The following is a 25,566-nucleotide window of genomic DNA, read 5'->3' on the forward strand; positions in this document are numbered from 1 at the left end:
GCCTTGCCATACGTAAGCTCCAGTCCATTTACATTAACCTCCACGTTATGTCTTGGCCGGGTATTTTGTAGGAGATAATTGTTGTTGTCAATGGGGTTGGTGGGGAGTGAAGGATTACTGAACATCCGAGCAGATTACATGTCATGACCAAACGTTAGTGACTGACTGGGTAAAAACAGATGCCCATTTCAAACTTCAGCTGATTTCACCCCTCCTACCAGGATTACTGTGATGTCTTAATTCAGACAGTGGCTAACCCGCTAGAATTATATATAAAAAAAGAAGCTTTGCTCCAACGGTAGCTTAGCAAACTAGACAATAACACCTGGCAGCCAAAATATTTTTACCCGGCGAGTTTGTCTTGTGTCGTTTATTGGACCACCACAAGGATCATCACAACAGTCCTCAGCCATAGCCCAGCAACCACAATACAAGTTCTCCCTCTGTTTGAATATTTGGGGCAGGCTTTGGAGACCACGGATAAGAAAAAATGTATTCTTATTTGGTAACAGCATGCGTTGTGATTGGAGAACAGGTTTGCCGTCCTTTTTGGTTTGATCGCAAACAGTGCAATAGGCCAAGGAGGACATGGAGAAAAGCCATGAAAACAACAAATGTCCAGGGAAAAAAGAACTCTTAGAAATACTGTCCAAATGAATTGTGTGGTGGTAAGAAGATTCGGGGGGAAAAAGATATTTGTGATTGGGCAGCATAATTTCAGGAAATATAAAGTAAACCACACAGCATTCCAAATTATTAGGCTATCTACATCAAGTTCACTGATTTCCCCAAATAATCAATATAAATGACAGTCATCATAATGTTTATGTCATCAGCCGTTAGCGTACAAATAAAAAAAAAATTGAACAAAACTTCCAATTGCTACTTTTACATGAGACATTTAATTTGGAATTAAATGACTTTAATTGTGAATAAAGCTTAATTCTGCTTTGAAAACGGAATTCAAGGAAAGATCAAAGTAAACTCAATGGAACTATTTAATTCTGAATTATTAATTTAGAATTAAAAACATTGTATATGAACGTAGTGAATGATTAGGGTATTTAAGAAATAATAACAATAAAAAGAAATATCAAACGCATTATTTAGGGAAATCAGTGAAAAATGGGATTTGCATAATAATTGTTAAAGGTACACTGTGCAGGACATGGTCAAAAAAGGTACTGCAACTATGCTGCTCATTGAAACTGGGTTGCCTATGGCCAAATTTGATCTTTTCATGAACGTTTACTAAGTAATAAATTAATATTTTCCAGTATGGCCAAAGTACAGTCTTTTTTTTCCAGCTAAAAATGTCTATTTCTGGGAATTCAAAATGGCGGACCATGGAAAAGATACCCCTTTTAATGTAGGAAAAGTGCAATTTTCCCAGTCATAATGAATACTTAGAATTTGATGGTGGTGGTAAGTAGTCATGAAAAAGGTAACATTAGTGAATGGGTAGCATGAATTCTGGAAATACACAACTAAAAATCTTGCACAGTGTACCTTAAATGCAGTGTTACAACTAAGTGCCTACTCCACATTTAAAGCACAGTCCAGGTCTCCTGCAAAGAGAATGGTTCATTTTAATACTATTCATGCCTCTTCACATGTGTTTATTGTCAAGTTGGAGTGGGGGTGTTCTCTGGTCGTCTCTATCTGAAGAAACAACTCTCTTCCCAAAAACATTAAGGCCCGATTTAATAAACGTGAAAAGAATTTGTCTATTCTAGTGTTTAGCAAACTTTTTCAAATCGACTTTCCTAATTTTTGCTAGGCTCAGTGATTTAATAATTTATGGCTAGGGCCTTCTGTTTTATATGCTTTCTCTCTTGACAAGGCCATTTGTACTGTATGCCTACAGAATGGTTTCAGCGCTGCGGTGATTACAGATATTTGCAAGTAGGAACATTACAAGATCATCACATAGTATATAGTTTATGAAATAGATGTGGAAAATAGTTAATGGTTTATTAAAGGAAGTGTATCAGAGTATTGTATAATATTGTTAAAAAAATATGTTTAAAAAAAAAAAATAGGCTGACTAGCAGAGATCTAAGAGCAAACACTCACACACTGAGGCCAGCAAGAAGCCTCTCTTGAATGCCATTTATTCCATTTAACCCCTATTAGAAGTAGTTCAAAAGCTTTGCATGCATCCTGACGACACTAATAAAACAATTGGCAGTTCAGACATGAATGCCATTAGAATACTACTGTCAATTTTAAAAAAAATGCATGACACACTCCATTTACAGAACGAAAAAAACCCCAGATCTTCCATCCAGTCTAGGACAGTATGTGAGACTTAAATTCACGCTGTGATAGAAATGAGGTATGCATGCACTGCCCTCTTGTGGTAGAGTGGTGACATGATATGAAGTCTTAATTTTGACACCTGCGTATAAAGAGCGTGATGTCCAGTAGGGAAGTGCACTGACTGAAATCACAGTTGCTCAGGCTATACAGAGATAAGGGCTTGATAATTCATTTCGGTGGTTGTGATGTTAGTGCATGAACATCCATTAGTTGGTGAAGGTTTTAAGTGCACACCTCAGGGGTAGATACAGGTGGTTTCACTTATTAAGAGGTACAGGAAATTAATAGAACAAATAGTGGGTCCAGAATTGTACACTTATGGAGCCAGATTATCCAGCACTAATTACAGTATATATAAAGTTGAAAAGGTTTAAAGGAGCCGAATGCCCAAGGAGCATAGATGGGCCTGATATATAGGGCTGCTGAGTCATTTTAGCCTTTTAGGTACGATATAGGCCTAATCATTTTAATTTTGGAAAAGTAATGTTTAACGGTTGCCTTAAAAATCCATTTACAAATACAAACCAATGGACATGTTGAACAATGTGAGGCTAAACTGACATGCAGCATGCAGTATGAATAGTTGGATGGTATTACATACTGTGTCTGGGGGTATAATCTAGCCTAGGCAACTCTCCCCAAGCTATTGGGCATGTTACATATCAATCAATAGTTTAAAGAAACTCCGGCACACTGACCATTTCGCTGTTCTTTCTTTAATAAACGACGTTTCGGTACTAGACCTTCATCAGGTACTAGACCTTCATGAGGTTGCCTGATGAAACGTCGTTTATTAAAGAAAGAACAGCGAAATGGTCAGTGTGCCGGAGTTTCTTTAAACTATTGCTGAGTGACCCATGGTGCCATCTCCGACGCACCTGCCAGCTGAGGTATGCAAAAAAAAGCAGAAGTTTAACATATCAATCAATGACAACAATGTAAACCTGATGACACATTGATCCATCATTTGACCTGACGTGACATGAGTAAATCAAGGCCCACTGGTGTTCAAAGGTGTTTAGTCAGGGCAGGTTAGGCGCACAGGCTAGATATGGCTGCAGCTGAGGGTCCCCCGCTAGGCAGAGGTCCTCTGATTTTTCTCAATACCGTATACATGGGTTCGCCGTGTTTATAAACACAATGTTGTGAGGAGGGACAAGACACTGCCAGCCAACCACGTGAGCTAATTTTTTGACCTACAGCGGTTTCCAACAATCAGAGGTCGAGTTGTGCGCAGCTAGTTTCGCGCAGTCAGAGGGGTAAAAATAATTAGAAACCATGTATGGAAAAATAAATATCTTGCTAATGCTCATGCATGTCTGCTGTATGGTTGGCTGGCTTAATTAATAATCCAGGGCTAGATTAGAAAACTTATTTTCTTATTCCCCTTTTTTTGTCACTTACTTGGATGTTTGTCAGTTTAAATGGAGGCCTTTATACCCAGACAGACAGCAGAAGTTGTGCTTGGTTTTATATTACACCATCCAGTTAACAAAAACATGTGATCCTACATACTATAGAGCAGGGAGATGGATTTGGTTAGCTTAGGTCGATTTCCCACATTCAATTATCCTAATAAACTGCAAATGAGAGTGTAACATCTGAGTTGTGTTTTTCTTTCAAGATAGTGATGATCCTACATGTCTTTGATGGCGTTGCACCTAATATCACAAGGCCAGAGAACAGAGGAATTCACCAGATATATATGGGCAGCCGTGGCCTAGTGGTTAGAGAGTTGGTCTTTCAATCTAGGGGTTGCAGGTGGGTTGCAGGTTTGAATCCCCCCAGACCTCTCCCTACATCTCCATCAATGGCTGAAGTGCCCTTGAGCAGGGCCACTACTGTAACCCCACATTGTTCCAGGGACAGTAACCAATACCCTGAAAAATAATAACTGTTAGTCGCTTTGAATAAATTAAGTGCAATGTAATGTAATGTAATGTAATGCAATATATATAATCAACATCCTCTGCGCCTGGTTCTGGCTAAGAGATTGCCATTGGTCACTGGACTGCATGCCAACCCCCACATCTGGACACTCATCTGCACCCCCCCCACCCCACTGCAAATCTCTTGTACTGTGGAAGCAACTCCACTACATCCTGCCCCCACCCCCTGGGACAACCACTTTGCCCAACCTTGGACACTTGCACTGAGGGTCAACTAACACCGAACAATCAAACACTTGTTCTTTTTTACTGCACCAAGGGACTCTTTAACACTTGAAAATCATTCTGTATTGCACTGAGTATCTCTTTAACTGTGTGTGTGTGTGTGTGTGTGTGTGTGTGTGTGTGTGTGTGTGTGTGTGTGTGTGTGTGTGTGTGTGTGTGTGTGTGTGTGTGTTTGTGTGTGTAGAGCTGTAAGGCTGATTGCTGTGTGTGTACTATAGGCCTAGATGCCTATAGCTGCCTATGTCTTACTGCAATGTAGCCTACCGTACAATAATGTGTTGAATTAGGTATTTGTGTATTTTTTGTATTTGTGTATTTATGTAAAACTGACAGATACATCAATTTCCTTCATTAAAAGTACTCTACTCTACAAAATACCAGCAGATGGCAGTGTTGGTTACAATGCACACAAATCTAGAGCCAATCGATTGAACCCCAATCCACCACAATCAAGTGGCTTTTATGATTCCCAGGGATAACAAACCAACCTTTTCCTGGTCTTACAATATATTTGTACTAATTTCATTCGGTTACACTTTAATTGGCATGTCGCTGCATAACACATTCATAGCAGCTGTTATACGCTTTGCATGAAGGATTCATGACTGTTTCGGAAGACATTCATAGCAAACCTTTCACAAACATAGAAGACAAAAGGACAGTAACTTGACAAAATAAAAGCTTCATCTAACCCGCAATGCTGCTTTGCTTATCTTTTATTTTGACAAGCGGCTCTCCTTTCATCTTCCATGTTCATGAAAATTTTGGCATGAATGTCTAATGACAACGTCATGAATGCTCCATGCAAAGTGTATAAAATCTGTTATGAATGTGTTATGCAGGGACATGACAAGTTAAGTGCTCCCCAACAGTGATCACATGTTGAAATCAAAATGACCCGAGCACCTTCTATGAAACAAAAACATAAACATTTCCCTATGTCTGTGTAAGGGTCAGATGTTTTAGTTTTTGAATTTTGATGGACTTGGAAGGGTTTTGATTTTATAGATTTTAGAGAACTCTGCATGCAGGTTTTAAACGGGGTGTTCATCCCAATTTTTTATTTATTTTTTTGCTTTCTGTTTTGTGTTCTATCATTATTAATTGGTATTTATTGGTATTGTTGTATAATAACATTGTTGTTCTTTTCTCTCAGTATTGTTGTATTGATGTGTTGAAATAATATATTATCAATTTTGAATTCGCTTGTGTTCTGTCGGTTGTCTGTTTTTACAACGTTGTTAAAACCCTTTAGTTTGTAGTGAAGAAAAAAAAAATACAGATGTAGTGTTTCAGCAATGATGATCTTTATTGATATACACTCAGCACATTACATGGTGTTTCAAAAGGAAACAACAGTGGTCATCAGAGAACATAGTGGTAACTTTAAATAATGTAAAAGGTGTTGCTTAGCTGGCATAAATACAGGGATGATATCACCCCATTAGAGTGTTAAAATGTCCACTTTTCTCCTATACGGAGAACGATTGCAACCTTGGCGTGTACTTGCACTGCATCTTAAGGGTGGAGAGCGAATGGAAGCTCAACCTCCAGCCTACCGTTGCTCACTCTCAGGTAGCCAGCATCGCCATGGGGCAGAATAGCAGCGACGTTGGTGAGCACCTCATTCAGAAGGACCTTGACAAACTCAAGAGCCTGTGTGAGGGTGGTGTTAAGCTCCTCCACATTCAGAAGGGAATCCACATGCTCCACAACGGTCTTCACCACAGTAAGGACATTGTGGTACAGGGAGTTGATGAAGAGGGAGACGCTGTCAAGCATGTCAGAGTGCAGGCTGTCAATGAATTCCTGGGTCTTCTCAACAACGGCATGGAGGGTCTCACCCAGCTTCTCCAGGATCTTGTCCAGGCTCTCAAGGTTCTTCACCAGCTCAGCAACGGTGTGAAGGATGGCCTTCACTTGGTCGACAATCTGGGCACCGGTCAGAGCACCACCAAGAGGCATGGTCACCTCAACAGTGGCGAAGTTTTCCAGGATTGGTGTGATGGCGTCATACAGGTTAGCACTGACAACCTCCACAAGCTGGTCGAGGACGGCGCCAACATTGCTTGTGATCTTGTGCAGAATCTCAGGCAGGGTAACCATGCCCATTCCTGGGAGGTCAATCTGGGTTTCCCTCAGGAACTTGATGGCTGCATCAAGAACAACCTGAACGGTCTTCTGGAGCTGCACGAAAACATCTCTGAAGAGGATGGACAGCTGGCTCATGTCGGGGGCATGGCTGATGGCAGCGGTGTAAGCCTCATTGATGGTGCTGACTAGGGTGTTCTTCACGCCCTCAAGAGCGCTGACGATGCCATACTTGTCCAGGAAGCTCACAAGAGTGGAGGTGATGGCAGGGATTCTTTCCACCAGACCGTCAATGATGATCTTGGGGGCATCCAGGTTGAAGGCACCCTGCAGGTGGAGCTTATCTCCGTCCTTGGGGGTAGCCCTGAGGATCAGAATCTCAACGTCGTCCTCGGGGGCAGACTGGGAGCAGAAAGGAGCAAATACACCAATTAGAGACATGTTCTAATAATGAAAATATATTGATGAAGGGCAATAGTTAAATCCACTATATGCAGGGAAAAAATAAATTAACCATGATACTCACAGCAAATCGACTGTACAGTCTGGCGTACAGCTGAGATGGCACCTTGCCCTGGAGCTGGAGACCAAGGAATCCAGTGGATGGAGTGGAGATGGATGCGCTGGCACCATCCTTGCGTGCAGCATAACGGAAGTTCACATCAGTGAGGGTGGGGCTGCTGATATCCACATTCAGGGAGTGGCGGAAGGCACTAAAAATAAAATGGATACAGTAGAAATTAGTATAATTTCCATGGAAAGTTCCTCTCAAAATAAAATCTTTTTTTACAAGTAGAGAGGCTGTTTCAAACTTACCCATCATCAGACATAGCTGCGGTGAGAACATTCTGAATATCAACGGTCAGCTCAGCATGAGTAAGCACAGCCTTGGCGGTCAGGCTCAGGGCAGACTCCTCCACAGCAGATGCGATGGAGCCTATATTTGTGAAACAAATATCATTAAGCCATCATCTCATCAAATGTCTATATTTAAATTATAGTGTGAGGAATATCACAACAGAAGTATTAGAATGAGTTTGATACTCACTATCCAGATCGTAAACCAGGACCTCGATGGGGGATGTTGCAGAGATCTTGAATGCACCCTTGGCATTGGGAATTGAACCCTCGAGTTCAGCTGCAGCAGTGGTGGTGTACACGGGTGTAACAATCTTGGCATTGGCGGCTACCTTCTGTTTCGCGAGAGTCAGATCAATCACAGTCTTGTCATAGATGCTGAGGTCACCCAAGGTGCTTGGCTGGGCAAGGTCAACTTCCACATCAGCGGCCAGAGAGCCCACAGTCAGGTCAATGGTGGCCTTGGCAGCATGCTTGCCCTGAGAAGTCACAGCTCCTACAGCGAGGTCATTGTTTGAGGCAATGTTTGCAGTTGCGTAGACGCGGACCAGGCTTGCTTCAAGAGCAATGTCTTCATCAAGATCAAGCTCCACCTTCAGGTCACCATGGCTGACATGTGCGTTGCCAACACTCTTCACAGCTGCACGCAGGCCATTCTCGTTCAGGTAGGCGTTGGCTGTGTTATCCAAGGCTCCCTTGACAAGGCCTGTGTCCAGGATGGTTCCATCAATGTTTCCCTTTGTTGCTGTTTCCAGGGAAATGGAGAGAAGACCAAGCTCAAGTTTCACCTCATTCTCAGCATCTCCACCACCAACAGCCTTGATGAATGGAATGTTCAAAGTGTACTTCAGGTTGAGTTTGGAGTTTGCTGTAGGATGTCCCTCCAGGCTCAGAGTAAACTTGTGTTCGGCATCAGCAGTGAGGATTGGCAGGTTCACTTTGAGATGGGTGGAAGCAGAAGCGACGCTGGCATCGGCTAGGTTCAGAGTGCTGTCATGGGTAGCTTCCACATGTGCATTCTCGACTGCCAAAGATGTGGCCAGTTTCAGACCGCTCTTGCTAGTAAGCCTGCTGGTACCCTCAATCTTGGCCTTCAGACTCTCGAAAACAGAATCAGAAATGGCACCAATGTGAATTGCCACATCATCCTCAGCAGAGATTTCAGCATTGACATTCAGGTTGACAATGACGGACTTGATAGAGACCTCAGAGACCAGTTTGCCAATGGCTGGAAGTTTAATCAGGCCCAGATCCAGAATGGGAGCAAACCTGCTCTTCTTGTACACAAGCTTGGTATCCACATCAAGTGTCTGGTGAGTGGAGGTCAGCAGGTGGCTCAGACCAGAGTGCTCAAATGGGATAATGTTACTGAGGCCTGGGGTCCTGAGGCCAGTAAATGGCACAGTGAAGGAGGGGATGCGAAGGGGCACGGTCAGGAAGTCGAGGTGAACATCACCATCAACAGCAGCATAGATGCCAAGTTCTGCCTGGTTGTGGTCAACAGTGAGGTTGTAGCCGAGCTTTTGCTGGTTCAGTTCAACGTGAGCCATGGTGTTGATGTGCTGATGATCAAGGGCCAGGGTGACGGAGTAGTCATTCTGGACATCAAGATTGGCGGCAAGGTCAGCCACTTCAGCCTTGGCACTACCCTTGTTGTTGAAGTCCAGCACAATCTCAATGGGTTTAACCATAGCATGGATGGAGTTGGACAGGGTTCCACTGAGAGCTCCATCGAGCTCGGTGTCGTGGTTGGCCTTGATTTCAACCTTCAAGTCTGCGAAGTTAGCGTTTCCAGATGCAGTCACCAGACTGCTCTTGATGAGTGGGGACTCAGACTCGATGCGGGCATCAAATTTGATGTAACTGAGGACAACAGCATCAGCATTCAAGACCTGCTTCTGCTTAAGAGCATTAGTGTTGATGTCACCAGTGTATGTCAGCTTGGCTGTGTTGATATCCATGGTGTATGTCAAATCACTCTTGATGGTACCCTCATCAGTGTAGTCTGGGAGACCAATCTTGGCAGTTCCTTCTTGTCCAAGGGTGAAAGTCAGAGCATGGTCAGCCAGACCAGCAGCTGCCTGTGCACTGTGTACAACCTCAGCTGTGAGAAGACCTGCGTTTGCCTTCAGGGTGGTCTTAGCAGTGATTTCTGTTGGGAGGGGCTGGAGGTTCACTGTTGCCTCATGGTCCACCTCAAGGATGGAAGATGTGAGCTTCAGGGTTTCTGCAACAACAACGTGAGTCATCTCTGGGAACGTCACACTAGCGGTGGAGTCCAAGCTGCAGTCCAATCCCACAAGGACAGTGGATGCTCCCTGGGCAGTAAGAGATGCTGTGTACTGAGTCACTTCAGGGCTTTGGAATTCAGCTGCAGATCTGAAGTTGTAGATGGGAGTGTTCAGCTTGATTTCTCCATAGAGTTTTCCAAAAGCTGGCACAATCAGCTCAGTGGGAAGATGAGGAAGCTTGATCTCAGGAATTACCAGAGGCATGTCAAAAAGATGCTCAGCATTAACCTTAGGGATTGCAGGCAGAGAGATCTCTGGAAGGACAATTTCGGGCAGTGCCACGGCAGAAAGGTCAGGCAGGTAGTTCACGGCGAGCTCTCCAAAGAAGGCATCGACATCCAGAGCGGTGATTTCAAAGTTAAGAATCAGCTCAATCAGCTGCTGAACCTTTGCCTTGAGGTCATCATAAGTAACGGTCATGGCTGGGACAGTATAAACACCTGCAATGCTGAACTCTGGGAGGTCAATCTGGGTTGGGAGGCTATCCTGAAGGTTGCCCAGGCTAACCTTGAAGGCAGGCAGGGTCAGGTCAGTAAGAGGGACAGCGATGGCTGGGACATCCAACTCAGCTGCTTTAAGGCCAGCTGCAAGTCCTTCAACGAGCTGCTTGAGTTGAGCAAAAATTGCCTGATCAGCAAGAACCTTCTGGACTGCATCAACAAGTCCTGCGAGAGTTACGAGGATGGTGTCCACAACATGGTTGTACAGGTTGCTAATTGCTTCCAGGTAATGGGCAAGCTCACCTTTGAGGTCAAATTCAGGGAGTTTTTCCAGCAGTGCCTTAATGTCATTCAGGGCCACAGTGTCGATGATGTCCTTCAGATTCTTCAGTGCATCAGCTACCTTGACTGCCCTGAGCTCCTCCAGGAGACCGCTCAGAGTGGACAGGGCAAAGTTGACGAATTCTCTGGCTGCTTCAACCTTCTGTGGAATTTCAAGAGAAGCAATGACTGTGTTCAGCCAAGCAGTGTAAGCAGCAATCTTCTCATTGGCCTGGTCTACAAAGGCATTGTAGTCGAATGTTTTCACAGCATGTACAAGGGCATCAATGTATGCATTCAACTGCTCAATAGCATGGTTAATGTCAGCAGCCTTCAGGAAGTCGATAGCAGCTTCCAGGGTCTCTGTGACAGGGATGTGGATGCTCTTCAGAGTGTCAGCAACAACCTGGATAGTCTCATCAATTTTGAATTTCTGGACAAGCTCAACAACCTTTTCCAGGATTGCCTCAACTCTCTTGTCAAGTTCATATTTAACAAGAACAGCCTTTACATTGCCATACACTGCATTGATCTTGCCAACAACATCCAAGTCAGTGATCAAAGATTTTACTGCATCCAAAAGGTGCTGAATCTGTGCCGTTGGAATTTTTTCCACCAGTGTGTTGACGAATCCTTCAATGTCAATGGAGACAAGCAGGGCCTTCAGATCCTCAACAAACTGAGCCAGGCTGAAGTTTGCAATGATGTCCTTCAGCTGAGCCACTTTGCCTTCAAGGAAGGCCTTGATGCCATACTGAGCATCCAGCTCATGCAAGAGAGCCAAACTGCTGTCCTGCAGTTTTGAGAGATCAAGCTGTTTGATCAGCTCTTCGACTACCTCAATGATGTTAACAAGCAAGGCATTGATGTCAAATTCTTCACTCAGAGCATGGAGTTGATCACTAAGCCTCTGCACAACAGCCTGAGACAGAGTTCCGTTGGCAATAAGCTCCTTGACCAGTTGGACATATTCATTCACTCGTGCAGCAAGATCAGCAATGAGCTTCTCAGCGGCAGCCCTCAGGGTGACCAGAGTGGCCTCCAGGTCTTCCAGGCTGATGGTATAGTCACGGGTCAGAGACAGCAGGTCATCCTTGAGCTTGGCTACTTTTGCTTCCAATTCCAGTGCCTTAACAAAGTCGCTGATGTGCTGGGGAATGCCCTGCAATTTGTTAACAAGGTCCTCCTTGGCGATGAAAGCCTGCAGGGACTCTGCAATACTCACAATGGTGATCTTTACATTTTCAAGAAGAGCAGGTAGAGCCTCAATGAATGGCAGGTGAATGACATGGCTGGATGTGCTCTTGTCGTACTTCAGGAAACCAGAAATGGCAAACTCTTGATTCTCTTCAAGCAGACTGGTCAGGGCGGTTCCGGCAACTTCCACTCCAAGACCCGCAGGGTTGTTGTAGATACTGACCTCCTGGTTGATGGCATTGTTGTTGACCTTGGCCTTCACAACAGCATGGGCCTTCTGGTCAGAGGGAGTCAGCATAGATTCAATCTTGGCTTCAACTCCAGTGTCAACGGCCAGACCACTGTCAAGGGCCTGAGAGGTTGAAACTCTGCACTCATGAGCGTGTGCGAATGCAAGTGGCTCTGCCTTCACCAGGAGTTTGCTGTAAATCTGAGCAGTGTGCTTTCCAGATAGGCTGAGGTCAGCATCTGCATTGGCGATGGAGTCAAGGTTGAAGCTGAAGGGAACAGCTGTAGCACGGGTGGTGGTGTCGAAGCGGAGAATCTGGGAGTTGAAGCGGGCATCATTGTTTGCTCTCACAGTAAGGCCAGCAATCTCAACTTCAGTGTTCTGGCTGAGGTGAGTTCCCAGAAGCTTACCAGTTGTGCTGCACTTGGCATTGGCAACAAGGTCAGCATACTTCACTTCATAGGTGTGTTTCAGCTCCTCTTCACCAACGGTTGCCTTCACGGTTCCTGTCAGGTCAGCATTGTATGGCACCAGCTTCAGTTCAGCGTGATTCTCCACGTGAGCATGCAGGACCTTCAGGTCGTTGTTGATCGTCAAAGATGCAGTAAAGTCGTGCACATCCAAGGCAGCGGAATGAGTGTAGGCAGTTCCCTCCATGATGAACAATTCACCATTGATGTTGGCAGCAATGGAAGCGGGTGTTCCACTCAGAGACACAGAATGGGCTGTTTTCATCTCAGAGATTTCTCCCTTGAGGTCAACATTAACAGCGACCTTGGATGCATCCAGGGAAGCGCTGAATGTGTTTTCCAACTTCAGTGGGCTCTGCAGAGATGTGGCTCCATTGGTGGCCAGACCCTCCTTGTTCAGTGTCAGAGTAGCTTTGTGGGTTGCAGTGTTCTCACCAAGCTTGACATCAGCATCACTGTTCACAGCCAGTCCATTGACATCCAGGGTGGCAGTCACAAGAGAATGGATTTTGTCTTCTTCATGATCAGCACTGGTCTCCATCTTGATGTTAACTGCTCCTGCTCCAGCGGAACCTTCGGCCACATGCTGAACCTTCAGGCCAAGAGCATCAGCCTTGGTGTCGGACTTCACAGTCAGGACGGATTCCTTGAGGGTGACTTCGGCATGGTTGGTCAGTGCGTCATCAAGAGCTGTGGTGTCGGCGGTGGCAGTCAGCTCACCGTTAGCGAAGGTTGCGGCAAATGTGTTCTGGGCCTTGATCAGGGTGGAATCAATCTTGATAGAATGGTCGATCTTTGCCTCTGGCCTGAGTGGGAAAAGCTCCAGCGTCTGGGACACCTCAGCATTGGCATAGATCGGACCAGCCTTGATGGCTGCATTCAGATTGTGATTTCCAGAGATTCCCTCTGCGTTGAGACCAGCATCAGTGGTGTACGCCACAGCTACCTGTGCGCCAAGAGGGCTGTTTGCATCGATCTTGCTGTTGGACTTCAAGTGGAACTTGTCATCAATGGTAGCTTCCTCCACAATGCTGGCAGTGACATCAATAAGCTTGTTGTTCACATGAGTTGTCACCTCAGCCTTCAGGGAGCCAGGGGTTCCAGCAACCTGCGCCACAGCTAGGTAAACAAAAACATTTGTAAGCCATCACAGTTTGAATACACTGATGTTATGGTTGAAAATGTTTGTTGTTTATACATTAATGTTCATTTTAAGATGGGCTAATTTTTTCTAAACATGGAAAATTTAGGTTAACAGTATATTCACGTTCTTCCTTTACCTTCAGCCTTGAAACAGAGGAGATCCACAGGGCAGCTTCCAGTGACATCTACTTTAGCAGAGTAGCTAGGGTGGTCAACTTCATCTCTTCCTGCAGAAACACCAGCTTCCAGGTTGTAAATGTTGCTGTGGATCTTGGCAGACACTTCAGCCCTTCCAAGGACAGGCACAGACACAGACACATGCTCTGGAACGAAGACCTCAGGAACAGGGATGTCGATGGAGGCCACCTCCAGGCCAAGTTGGGGCACGGCCAGGTGAGGGGTGGAGAGAACATCAGGGAAGTTCAGGTCTCCAGAGGATTTTCCACCAAGGGGCAGAGGAAGGGTCAAGGTGTAGTAGTGCTTGCCAAAGTGGTACTTGGCATCAGCCTCACTGTAAATGATGAAAAATGTACAGTCAAACGTCAAATACATGTAAATCAATGTGGTTGAACAACTGAAGTGCCTCTCAATTTCTCTTAAAATAAAGTATTATTATTATCATTGTTATTATTATTGTCGTTATTGTTATTATTATTATTGTTATTATTATGTCATATACTACAGCCTCTTGATGAGATTGAGTACAAAACTCCCTATTCCCGCAACAATTAGTATTTCTCCACAGACAATGCTCAGTATTGACACATTATTCATATAGCAAAACATAACCACAAAGTAGATCACTTACGCATTCAGGTAGATTTTCTCAGGCAGAGACAGCTCAGGGAGAGAAGGAAGCCTCACATTCTGCACGTAGGGAAGTTCAGCCTCCAGCTTTTCCAGGTAGGCATTGGTAGTCTAATAAAACAAATTGGACGATACAAATGAGCATGATATTTTCAAGATCTGGCTAGTAGATTGATTTTGAGAATATAGGCACAGTTATGTAACCATCATTATATACATACCTCGACTGACTTAGCAAGGACATCACGGAAGTTCATGCCAGTCTCACCAATCGGAGAGTCAAGGGCCTCCTCGACCTTAGCCTTAAGACCATCGAAGTTGGGGATGATGTTCTGGATCGCAGAGTCCACATCAGACTTAATCTCAGCCTCCAGTTTGTCATTATCTGCAACACAATCACATAATACACCATGCACGTATAACTAAAGGGTTTACTGAAGCAAAAGGGTACATGTACAAAGCAATTATAAAAAAGGAATTCCCAGCAACAGTTGACCACCCACCGTATTTCAGAGTGATCTTCTGGACAGAGGAAGTCTCTGGCAACTTAACATCGGTCATAAGCTCCACAGACAGCTCATCACCACGGTGAAGATGTGCAGCAATCTTAGCATCAGCATGCAGAACAGGCACCAGGAGACGAAGATCCACAGTAGCATCCTTCATTCCTGCAATTCTATTAGAAACAAAAACAGTTATGGCTGCACATAACCAGATCATAAAATGCAGTATGTGCAATGCCTTCATTTGGAAATTGTTTTTTCTTTGTTTCTTACTTGGCCAGTGCAACGAGAGATGCCTGAGGAACATGCTTGTTCCACAGGTCAACCTGGACAGAGTGTGTGGCCTGTCCCTTGGTTTCGGGGTTGACAGAGCCAACCCTCAGGCCAACCTCCAGGTCATAGTCGGGGATCTGGAGATCAGCTTCAATGGTGTACTTCTGCCTGTTGAACTTAGCAACTGCTGTGGCCTCAGAGTCTAGGGCAGACAGAAAAAGGAGAATGTGTTCAAATGACCTGGATGTGTGCCACAGTAATACCAACTGCATTTGTCAGTGATGTGTTCTATAACTACCTGCAGCCTTCAGGGTCAGAGTCAGTGTGTCAACCTTGTCCTCATAGGAGTGGGCAAGGTTGGCAACATATTCGGAGACTTCACCAGTGGGGTGCAGCTCAATAGCCAGCCTATGGGAAAAGGGAAAAGTTGCTTTCAACACTCCTGAGCCTCGAGTACATGCAATAAAACATCCTGCTTTAAATTATATTATCACCAAATTTGATCTATGGTTGCTTACTTGCTGTCTCCAGTGAAGGGGAAATAGGGAGATGCATCAGTGTACAGAGCCTCAGAATACTGAAGAGCTGTGCAGTACTTCACACCAGCAAAGAATGGAGTGCACTCAGCCACATCGACTCTCTCTCCTGTGGCTGGGATGGACTTGACCTCAGCACCATGCAGAGACAGCAGGCGGTTGCTGTTATAAAGGAAGAAATGTAATCAATCACTTGGTTTTCATTGACTGATCGGTATGCATCTGCCCAAACAGATGAATGAAAAAAGAAACTTACGAGAAGCTGATGAGTCTTGCTGGGTGGGTAGGGGCAGGGATGGTCAGCTGGATGTTGTTGGGGGCAATAGCCACCTTGGCCTTCAGACCACTGTCGTGGTAAAGATTGGTGCGCATTTCCAGACCAGACTGAACAAAGTCGGGGAAGTGAGCTCCAACCTCAGTCACAACCTCAATGGCAGCAGATGGCTCGAAAGCCACCTCACTCTGTGAAAGGGAAACATGGAATTGTAAGCATCTTCTAGGATGAGATGTGTGTGAAATTATATTAATACACACTGTCTATAGTTAATGCCATACCATGTCAGCAGCAAGATGCACTCCTCCCTTGATTCCAGGGGCAATGACACCATTGAAGGCAGCCCTCAGAGGGACACCAGCACCAGTTGGCAGGTAGAATTCATTGTCCATGAAGACGTAGTGGGCAAACAGCTCATTGTCAGTGCTGGTCAGAAGTCCCTTGAGGAACTGGAAAACAGGTATGACAATATGTAAAACAATTGTTTGGTTTGCCAGCCGTTGGTTTATGATCTCGCTTTGCTTTGTTGGTTTGGATGTTTTTGCAAAAAACTCACATCAGTAGGGAACATCTTCAACATGTTGTCAACCATAACAAGAGCAGAGTAGGCCATGTTTTCAATATCCTTGGTCTTCAGGTAGCCAAGTTCCATTCCCAGCAGTCTCAGGTAAACCATGGCGTCAGGGGCATCAAGACCCTTCAGGTCTCTGAACAGTTTGTTGACATTACGAGCAAGCTCTCTGAGCAGGTTCTGGGAAGACTGCAAGGAGAGAAAATATCAGTTTCTATTCTTTAACACTAAAAGCTTAATCTCTTGATGTGATAGCGTTAGATAGATTCATGACTATACCTCTCTCTTTCTCCTGTCATTGCCCAGGGCGGGGATCATGTTCTTCAGAGTCTGACTCCACTGGGTTGGCAGTGTGTCAGCGGTGTATGCAATGGTCTTCATCACAGTGTCGGGGAAGAAACCATTAGCACCGAACAGGGCTTCAACAGTTGGTTCAAGACCCTTGCCATCCACACCAATCTAAAAGCAAAGCAGACAATTAGGTGAGGCAGATACATGTGCAAATTAAAGACTTCTCAAATATGCACACATTTCACACTGAAGTATAACTGTGAATGTATACCTCAATCATGTCCACATCAAAGCCAAAAGCATTCAGGGCAATATCCAGCACAACCTCCTTGGGCAGATAGCTAGAGCCATCGAAAAGCATGTTTCCTTCAATGGATCCAATCTTGTAGTTGCGGGAGAACTTGGTTGGGTCCATGACAGTTCCAACCTCATTGCCCTGCAGGGCATCAAGGATCTTCTGCCTCAGCCTGTTTTAATACAACAAATGGTTAGCATTTTCAACAATGGTTTCAACGCGGTCTACACATCAAGTGCAATGGAGTGAACAACACAGTTTGTGGTTTCACTTACTCCTGGGTCTCGGGTGCAGTGGAGCTCAGGATGTTGGTCACGTGAGAGATGACAAAGCTCTTGGCCTGCTGGTTCTCTTCAATTGGCAGAGCAGCAGCCAGCTGAGCCAGTTCAGAGGGCTGGGGGTCCTTCATGAGGATCAGGTAGGCAGCAGCTCTCTTCTGCAGTGGGGCAGCACCGTCCAAAAGGACCTGCATAAGCACTTCTCTTCCCTGTAATGAACATAAGAAATATACCAGTCAGTTATGTTCCAAATGCTCCGGTGTGATTTTCACTAAACGGGAAAATGCAGAAAGATGCCAGCTTACCTCCTCAGGCAGAGTGGCCTGTCTGTAGGCCTGGATGGCAGCGAGCTGAACCTCTGGACTAGCACCAGGCTGGTTAAAGCACTGGATCACAGCAGTTTTCAGGGCAGGGCTGGTAGCTGCCATAGCAGCAGCCATGTTGCCAATCACCTGAAAGACATAGTGAGACACGGTCACAACACTAACCAAAATGATGGACAACTTGAATTATCTGTCATGGCTGGATGTTAACAAATTCAAAATCACAGCAACATACCTTCAGGGACATGTAAACGTATTCCTGGTCACCAGTACAGTCTCCAATCTGCTCCAAGGCAAATTCAGCAACAGCTTCGAGCTCAGGAGTCACTTTGCCCTCAGCTGCGTACAGCCTGTGAATAAATACAATGCATTTTTAATTATTTCTCATTCAAAGTATTGTCTTAAATTTACAAGCAATTACTTTAAACTGACGTACTTCTTGATGGCATTGCTAGCACCGTAGAAGATGGGCTTGCTCTGCTTGAACTTGGCCATCTCCAGCATGTCACTGACAAGCTGGCGAGTAGGGTTTGGCATCAGACCCATGGCATAGATGGTGGCATCAATCTCCATAGAATCCTTGTCGAAGGTCCTGAGGATCTGCATGATGGCGCTGTTGCATTCTGGGGTGCCGCACTGGAACAGAGCCTGGTAGGTCAGAGAGCGGGAAATTTCCAGAGCCTCAGGCACGCCAGCGTGGAGGGTCTCTGCAGAGAATTTGCGGATCATGCTGACGATTCTGTGGGCCAGGAAGGCTCTCTTGTGACCATCATCAGTCTTGGACAGACCAGCCAGTTCCCTCAGAAGGGCAAGAGTGGTGTCTTTGTCCTGAATGGGGCTCTTGTCAATGCTGGCATGTGGGGTCAAGGTCTGCTCATTCTCCATTTCTGCAAATCACACAGACCAATTACTTTGTATAAAAATCTACATTTTCTCAGAATAAGTAAAAATAACATAATTGAATTTTCAGTATATAACCATGACAGAAATCTTACTTGGTTCAAAGACTCTATCGTTGTACTCAGAGACAGCCAGAAGTTGGGCCTTCTGCTTGCTGACATTGGTAACTCCATACTTGCCCCTTTGGACAGGAATACAAATTGATTACCACCTGAACCTTCTTGGACTCTTGTGCATTTTTGACCCATCTGGACACAGATTAATCTCTGACTTACTTGTGAGAGAAAGGCATCAGGATGTGGTTCTCAATACATTCACCTCCGGTTGGGTGGTGCTCAGCATTGTCAAACTGGTAGTTGCAAGTCTGGGTGCTCTTGATCATCTTAGCCACAGGGTAGTTCTGCATAAGGAAGGGGAATTGAATTATAGCTACCCATTTATTTATTTATTTATTTAATGTAGGCCAGTTCTAAAAGCATCAATGAATTTTTGCCACAATGCCATTTTGAGAATGGTGCAAAGTCTACAGTGGTGTGTGCTATAACATATTTCATACTGTGAGTCTGCATTTTGTTTCATATTGCAGATTTGATAATCATTGTTAATACTATGGTTGCTTGTTTGTGATATAAGGCAAGGAAGACCTGCACAACGTGGAGTTTACATTTTGACCCTGCTGCTGGAAAAGTGGATGTGTGTGAGATCAAAATGGTATTTGTTTATTTGTTATAGCAACTTACCAATCCAGTGATGAGGGCCAGGGGGCTGGTGTAGTCGCTGACTGGGCTGAAGTGATCGCACCTGGTCAGGTCACGCGTGAGGGTGACGTCAGTGGCGATGTCCTCTCTGGCATTCACAGTGTAGTCAGTCTTGCACAATCCGAAGATGGTGGGCTGGAGAGAACGCAATAAAACACCATAGGAAATGTTATTGTAAGGCAATCACCCTTTTGACCTACAGTGCCATCAACATACAGTCTGTGTTAGTTCAGCAATTACTTCATGTATAGACACTCATGTCACAGTTAAGTGCAAATTTGTTTAAAAAAAACAACTGGCAGTAACATTCTCACTCTGTGAGTTTCAACTTCAATTTATGTATTGTCTGTGTACCATTCTGTTGTTCCTCTCCTCCTCCAGGACAGGCACAGCGAAGCCGGAGATCATTCCCCTCTTGATGTTCAGGATGTTGACGGGCTCATCGTCTTCAGGGAAGAGCTTGATGATGTTGTCCCCTTCAACAGTGACCTTCAGGGCATTCCTAGGTGAGGTGATTTTGTAGGCACATCATTAATGATGCTTTTTTACAAAATGAGTAACATGCAGTACCTGTGCTGTTTTGTATTTGTCAAACCTGCATGCAGGTATTTCCATTTTTGTTTAAAAAAATAAGAGTTAAAGGTAATTATCTTTGAGAGAAAAATCGTACTTCTCCATGGCTGCCTTGAATGCATCAGCAGTGGCAGCTGGGACGAAGGTTGGGTTGCCCTCAGCATCAAAGTCCGCAACTTCGCTGAGCGTGCACTCAGTGGTACGGACGATGTACTGGCAGGGGCCAGGAACCTCGATCTCCACCTGTGTGTGAAATATTTGAAGGTTTCCAATGTAGTCATTTTTGTTTTTAAAGGTGCACTATTTACGGTAGGATTGAACTATGCAATTATGTTACTCATTGAAACTATGCTGCCTAATTTGATCTTTGATCTCAAATTTGATCTTTTCATGAATATTTACTAAGTAATAAACAAATGATCAACTACTACGACCAAATTACAGTAAATTATGCAGAAAAAAAGTCTATTTCTTGAAATTAAAAATCGTGGACGTTCCTGTTCTACAATCTATTATCTGTATATCTACAGTGCATACTTGTATTATAGATGTTCTAAATGTATGTAAAGTATATTTATGCCAATACACATATGTGCACTGTATTGTACATACATACATACTGCACATCCACAGCAGCTTATTTGTCATACCTTGCAGCTGCCCTTGGGGCCATTGACGGCTCCATTGAGGAAGTTCAGGGACTCGGCTTCATACAGGTATTCATACTTGTGGAAGGGCTTGTACCTCTGGGCCACTAGAAGGATTTAACACATTGTGCATGACAGGTCAATATGTTAACTATTACTATTAAACTAATTATTAAACCATTAAAAAACTATAAGCAATTGTACATATATTTTGCACTATTAAAAACTTACTGTGGCATGGTGCATCATCATCAGCACCTGAAATGTGACAAAAAAATATGAATTATATATATATTTAAATTAATTTACATCAATGACAAGCATGAAACAAATACAGTGTATTTAAAAAAATAGTTTTACGAATAAATCGTTATGATCAAATAAAATGAAATTGCATTATGAAACTGCAATAAATGAGACAGTGAATACTTCAATTGATCAAGTCAAGTCAGGTCGGCTTTATTGTCAATTTCTTTACATGCGCTGGTCATACAAAGAATTGAAGTTACGTTTCTTAATTCTTTGTATGACCAGCACATGTAAAGAAATTGACAATTAAGCCGACTTGACTTGACTTGATCTATTTAAAGGGACACTGTGCAGGAAATTGTCAAAAAGGGCACTGCGACTATGCTGCTCATTGAAGCTGGGCTGCCAAGTGCCAAATTTGATCTTTACATGAACGTTTTCTAAGTAATAAACACATATTTTTTAGTATGTTCCAAGTAGAGTCATTTGTGCAGCAAAAAATGGCTATTTTGGAAATTCAAAATGGCAAACCATGGAGAAGATCCCCCTTTTCATGTATGAAACGTGCAATTTTCCCAGTGATAATGAATACTTAGAATTTGATGGTGGTGGTAAGTATTCATGGAAAAGGTAACATTAGTGAATGGGCAGCATGAATTCTTGAAATAAACAACTAAAAACCTCACACAGTGTCCCTTTAAGTATTACTTCACTGACTCATTTATTGTATTTATTAAATAAAACAAATGTGAGAACAAATGAGAACTAATCTTAAAACTGTAAAAGTTGAGACTATTTCTTATATTTCACTTGACAAGTCTTTCAATTAAGCTCAATTAAAGCTTCTTCTTTTTTATGCATTAAAGCTGCATTTGCAGTGGTCTCTGATATACCTGGTCTGTTTCTGAGTTCTACAATCAGAAAAATAATAGAAGCCATTGTACTACAACTATTCACTTTTTTCCTATAAAAATAATTGTCCCCAAAGAGAAGGAACATGTTTAAGATGTACATCGTAACTGAAAAATATCTTCTTATCTTACTATACTTTCTAAGAACTGAAAACAAGAGACTTCCATAGATTATATGTAATCCCAATTTTCTGAAGGATGAAATCAAGAAACTTCCTGAGATTCTATGGCATTGACTAAAATAGCTTCATTTTTCACTTCATGTCTTCCACATTTTAGGACCAGGAGACTGACTTGTGCATGTGACCTTAGCGTATGTGGGAGGCCAACTCAATTAGTTGCCCAAGGGCCACTTGGCAGCCCAAACATGGTCCCCAGGCCAGTGAGGAGAGAGGAGATGAGGTACTTACGTGCCAAGGCGACGGCGCTGAGGAGCAGCACGAGGTAGAGCTTAGTGTCACCCATGATGGGTTCGATGAAGCTCCTTCCTTGTGGTTGGGGCGAGACTCAAACGAGACTGATTTGCCTCCGCCACAGCAGGCCTTTTATACTCCCCTGGGTCTACCGAGGGAAGAGGGGTAGGTGGGACAGTGGAGCTATACTGCTCCTGCTCCAAAGTCCATATGATCTGTTCGTGTGGCAGGACAAAGGCAAGTTGGTACATTTCATAAGGGTTCAGAGTTTTCCCTCCCCACTGATAACCAGATAGCAGACACTGTACTTAGTGTATTTAGTGATTTTTCCTTCTCAGTCTTCTAGAAGATTACTCAGACATACTCTGATCTCCAGTCCATAGTGTTGGACTATTCCCAAGATGTGAAGGCCCAAACAATAGGCTCTCTGTTGAAGATGGTAGTCTTAAGGATCCAAGGCACTCTGATTTTGGTGAAAAAAGTCAAAATCCTTTATTTTAAGGGATAACGCCTACGCGTTTCTTCAAACAATTGACCCAATGCAGCACTCTCCTCTTCTTTTTTGATACTCTAATCTCAATCTTAGCCTTTTGCCTTGATTTTCAACCTATTATAGTGCTTAGACCATCATCACCTCCCCCCCCCCTATTTTTGTTGTTTTGTTGCAAAATCACTATGTGGTGACAGCAGGGTGGGAAATGAATCTGCAAAATCTGAAACCTAAATGCAGTAACAGAATTCCTGCAACTGTTAGTTAGTAAGAATGAAGTTAGAATAAACTGACAACAGCAAAGCGATGCAAAATGATGCACAATGTCCTGGATTTAAAACATGTTAAATGCACAAAACTAAAAGTGCATGTGTAATGTGTGCGGCATCCACATGTGTGTTACAAACTACACTGTAAAATGTGGAAGTTGTGTATTTTCTCTTCATGACTGTGATACTTGGTAAATAGTACCAACCTACGTAAATAATATGCATCAAATTCATTAAAAAATGCGTAAGCTGGGCAGCAGTAAAATGCACCACAATACAGACCTTGGGGCCTTCTTGTCACACTACCAAATATCAGTGTCACTGTCTTGGCTGGAACAAAACTTAAACCTTATTTCCTTTCAGCATATGCAATCTTGTTTTGTTTTGTTTTTTTTAAATGCCATGCTATGTCCCAGGGAATTCTTCCACTGACTTGTATAACACAAATGGTACAGTAAATGTTTAGTTGCTGCACGCGTGTGACCACAGGCTGGTGTTGACACTGTCCATGTGTCAACCTTTTCTTTACCCAGTGAGGGGGATTGATTTTTTATGTGAAATGGCAAAACGTACAAAGTGTAGATCACAATAAACAACCCCCTTTAAAGCCTGTTAGCACCTTGTGATAACTTTGAATGAAATCATTAGGCGGTCCATTGAACACACTGTGTGATTGTTTTAGGATGAGGGACAGAAATGGGGGAAACAATGGGAAAAACCATATGGAAAAAACACATTTTAATTGACCTAAGTATGCCTACATTCTCAAATATAAAGTTAAAGGAGGAGGACGATGTGTGTATTGGCAATGGTAGTTTATTTCTGATTTGACCTGTGGCTGTGGGTGTTACTTACTGTTTATACAGCATACAGTAGGCCTATGTGTATTTACCTTCCACCACCACCATCACCACCACCACCACCACGCTCTCTCTCTCTCTCTCTCTCTCTCTCTCTCTCTCTCTCTATCTCTCTCTCTCTCTCTCACTCACACACACACACACACACATGTGCACACACATACACGCACACGCACACGCACACGCACACACACACACACACACACACACACACACACACACACACACACACACACACACACAGTAGGGCATATAGATACAGCAATCTGTCAGAGCTGAAAGGTTAGGCCCGGAGCAGTATGTACGTACAGATAGGGAAGGCGGTACTCAGCACAATCTTCTGATTACTGCACACACAGAACTTTGCACGAACGAACACCCAGACCTGACTTCACTAATTTGAACATCGTGTAACAAAATCTCTATTATCAAAAAGTCCCTGCAATTTGCTGCAATTTTCATTCATTTATGATGGCGGCTTTTTATGATTATGGTCATGGTTATGGTTTTAGCACCATGACGGCGTCATCAGGTACCCCATGTGCATTAAGGAGAACAGCATTCAGTATCTGTGAACCGTCAGGTTTGCAAAAACGGTTAGAGTTAAACCAATCAACAAACCAATGAAATCAATTAACCTGTTTGTTTATTTCATTATGCAGTGCATTCTGGTGCTTGGTCAAGTCAAGTCAAGGAGCTTTTATTTGTCCCAGTTTGGGCAATTGTTTTGCAGAAGTTGTAGCACACAGATACACACACACACACACACACACACACACACACACACACACACACACACACACACACACACACACACACACACACACACACACACACACTTCCACAGTACATTTTAAAAACTCATAATAAGTAAAACATAAGGGATTAAGATAGTAAATAATAGTGTACTATGAATGGAAATTTGTATGAGGTTATTCATGTAGCCTTGGTAAAATATATGCATTATATGTACAAGCATCAAACGTGCATTAGAACATAGCAGATGGGCCCTACGGTGGCCAACCGGTAGGGTACTTGTCTACCATGCGGCTGACCCGGGTTCGATTCGGAATCTTTTGCCAATCCCTCTCCGTCTCTCTCCCCATTCGCTTCCTGTCCACCTCTCACACGGTCCTGTCGAAAAAAAGAACATAGCAGATGAAAATATTCAGCTACAGACGTTTCACCTGTGATCCAGCTTGGCGTCTCGTACTTCTAGTTGGCATCCTTTTCTTGTACTGTAGCAGTCTCACTGTTGATACAGCTGGTGAAGTGCTCTCCCCCTGATATATTTATTCTATCACAGACCCTTTCATCTGTGTCTCTATTCACATCATATTTATTCAGACATACAGTACAGATATTGACCAATCAAGACAAGAGGGAGACTACATAATGGTTTTCAAAATGCTAATAATGAAATGGGGAATTACCTTTCTAGCAAGTGAATTATGCTTTCAATTGCAAGCCATTAAAAGCGTTTTTCTACATACAACCCGGCTGTGCCGTGCGTATCGTGTTGAGCTGAGTGGTAGGCCTACATTGTCAAACCAGCCCGTTTGTGTTTCCATTACAAACTGTGTTACCCGGAGTATGGTTGGAGTTGTGTTTTTGGCCTTGTCACTTAGCATTACTTTACGTAGGCTAGTTGACATGAGGTAAGGCAGACTCTCTTATCAAAGTAGGCTATAAATACTTTCAGCAACATCATATTTGGATACTACAATTTTGATTTCTGCCTTCATATCAAAGTAATGCGTCTCCAACTAAAGAGCATTCCAAGAGAGTTGGCTGATTACTTTTTGATTT

At 43.6% G+C, this 25,566-nt stretch overlaps 1 protein-coding gene across 1 annotated transcript; it reads right to left on the reverse strand.

The window, feature by feature from the left end:
- Positions 1–5,793: 5,793 nt before the first annotated feature.
- On the reverse strand, positions 5,794–22,190 carry LOC134469218 (apolipoprotein B-100-like). The gene is made up of 28 exons (XM_063223359.1): positions 22,136–22,190; positions 20,569–20,672; positions 20,016–20,161; positions 19,700–19,847; positions 19,328–19,480; positions 18,863–18,987; positions 18,683–18,768; positions 18,124–18,574; positions 17,923–18,037; positions 17,670–17,816; positions 17,362–17,573; positions 17,063–17,258; positions 16,780–16,959; positions 16,486–16,689; positions 16,211–16,378; positions 15,912–16,117; positions 15,638–15,817; positions 15,415–15,527; positions 15,120–15,321; positions 14,847–15,019; positions 14,565–14,728; positions 14,345–14,454; positions 13,674–14,047; positions 12,482–13,512; positions 7,636–12,400; positions 7,404–7,524; positions 7,114–7,300; positions 5,794–6,989 (listed from the first exon to the last, which is right to left on the reverse strand). The coding sequence occupies exons 1-28, from the start codon at positions 22,188–22,190 to the stop codon at positions 6,015–6,017; spliced, it is 11,091 nt and encodes a 3,696-aa protein (XP_063079429.1). The 3' UTR covers positions 5,794–6,014.
- Positions 22,191–25,566: the final 3,376 nt, after the last annotated feature.

Source organism: Engraulis encrasicolus, chromosome 18 (assembly GCF_034702125.1).
Source record: "Engraulis encrasicolus isolate BLACKSEA-1 chromosome 18, IST_EnEncr_1.0, whole genome shotgun sequence".
In the NCBI taxonomy this organism is placed as follows: Eukaryota; Metazoa; Chordata; class Actinopteri; order Clupeiformes; family Engraulidae; genus Engraulis; species Engraulis encrasicolus.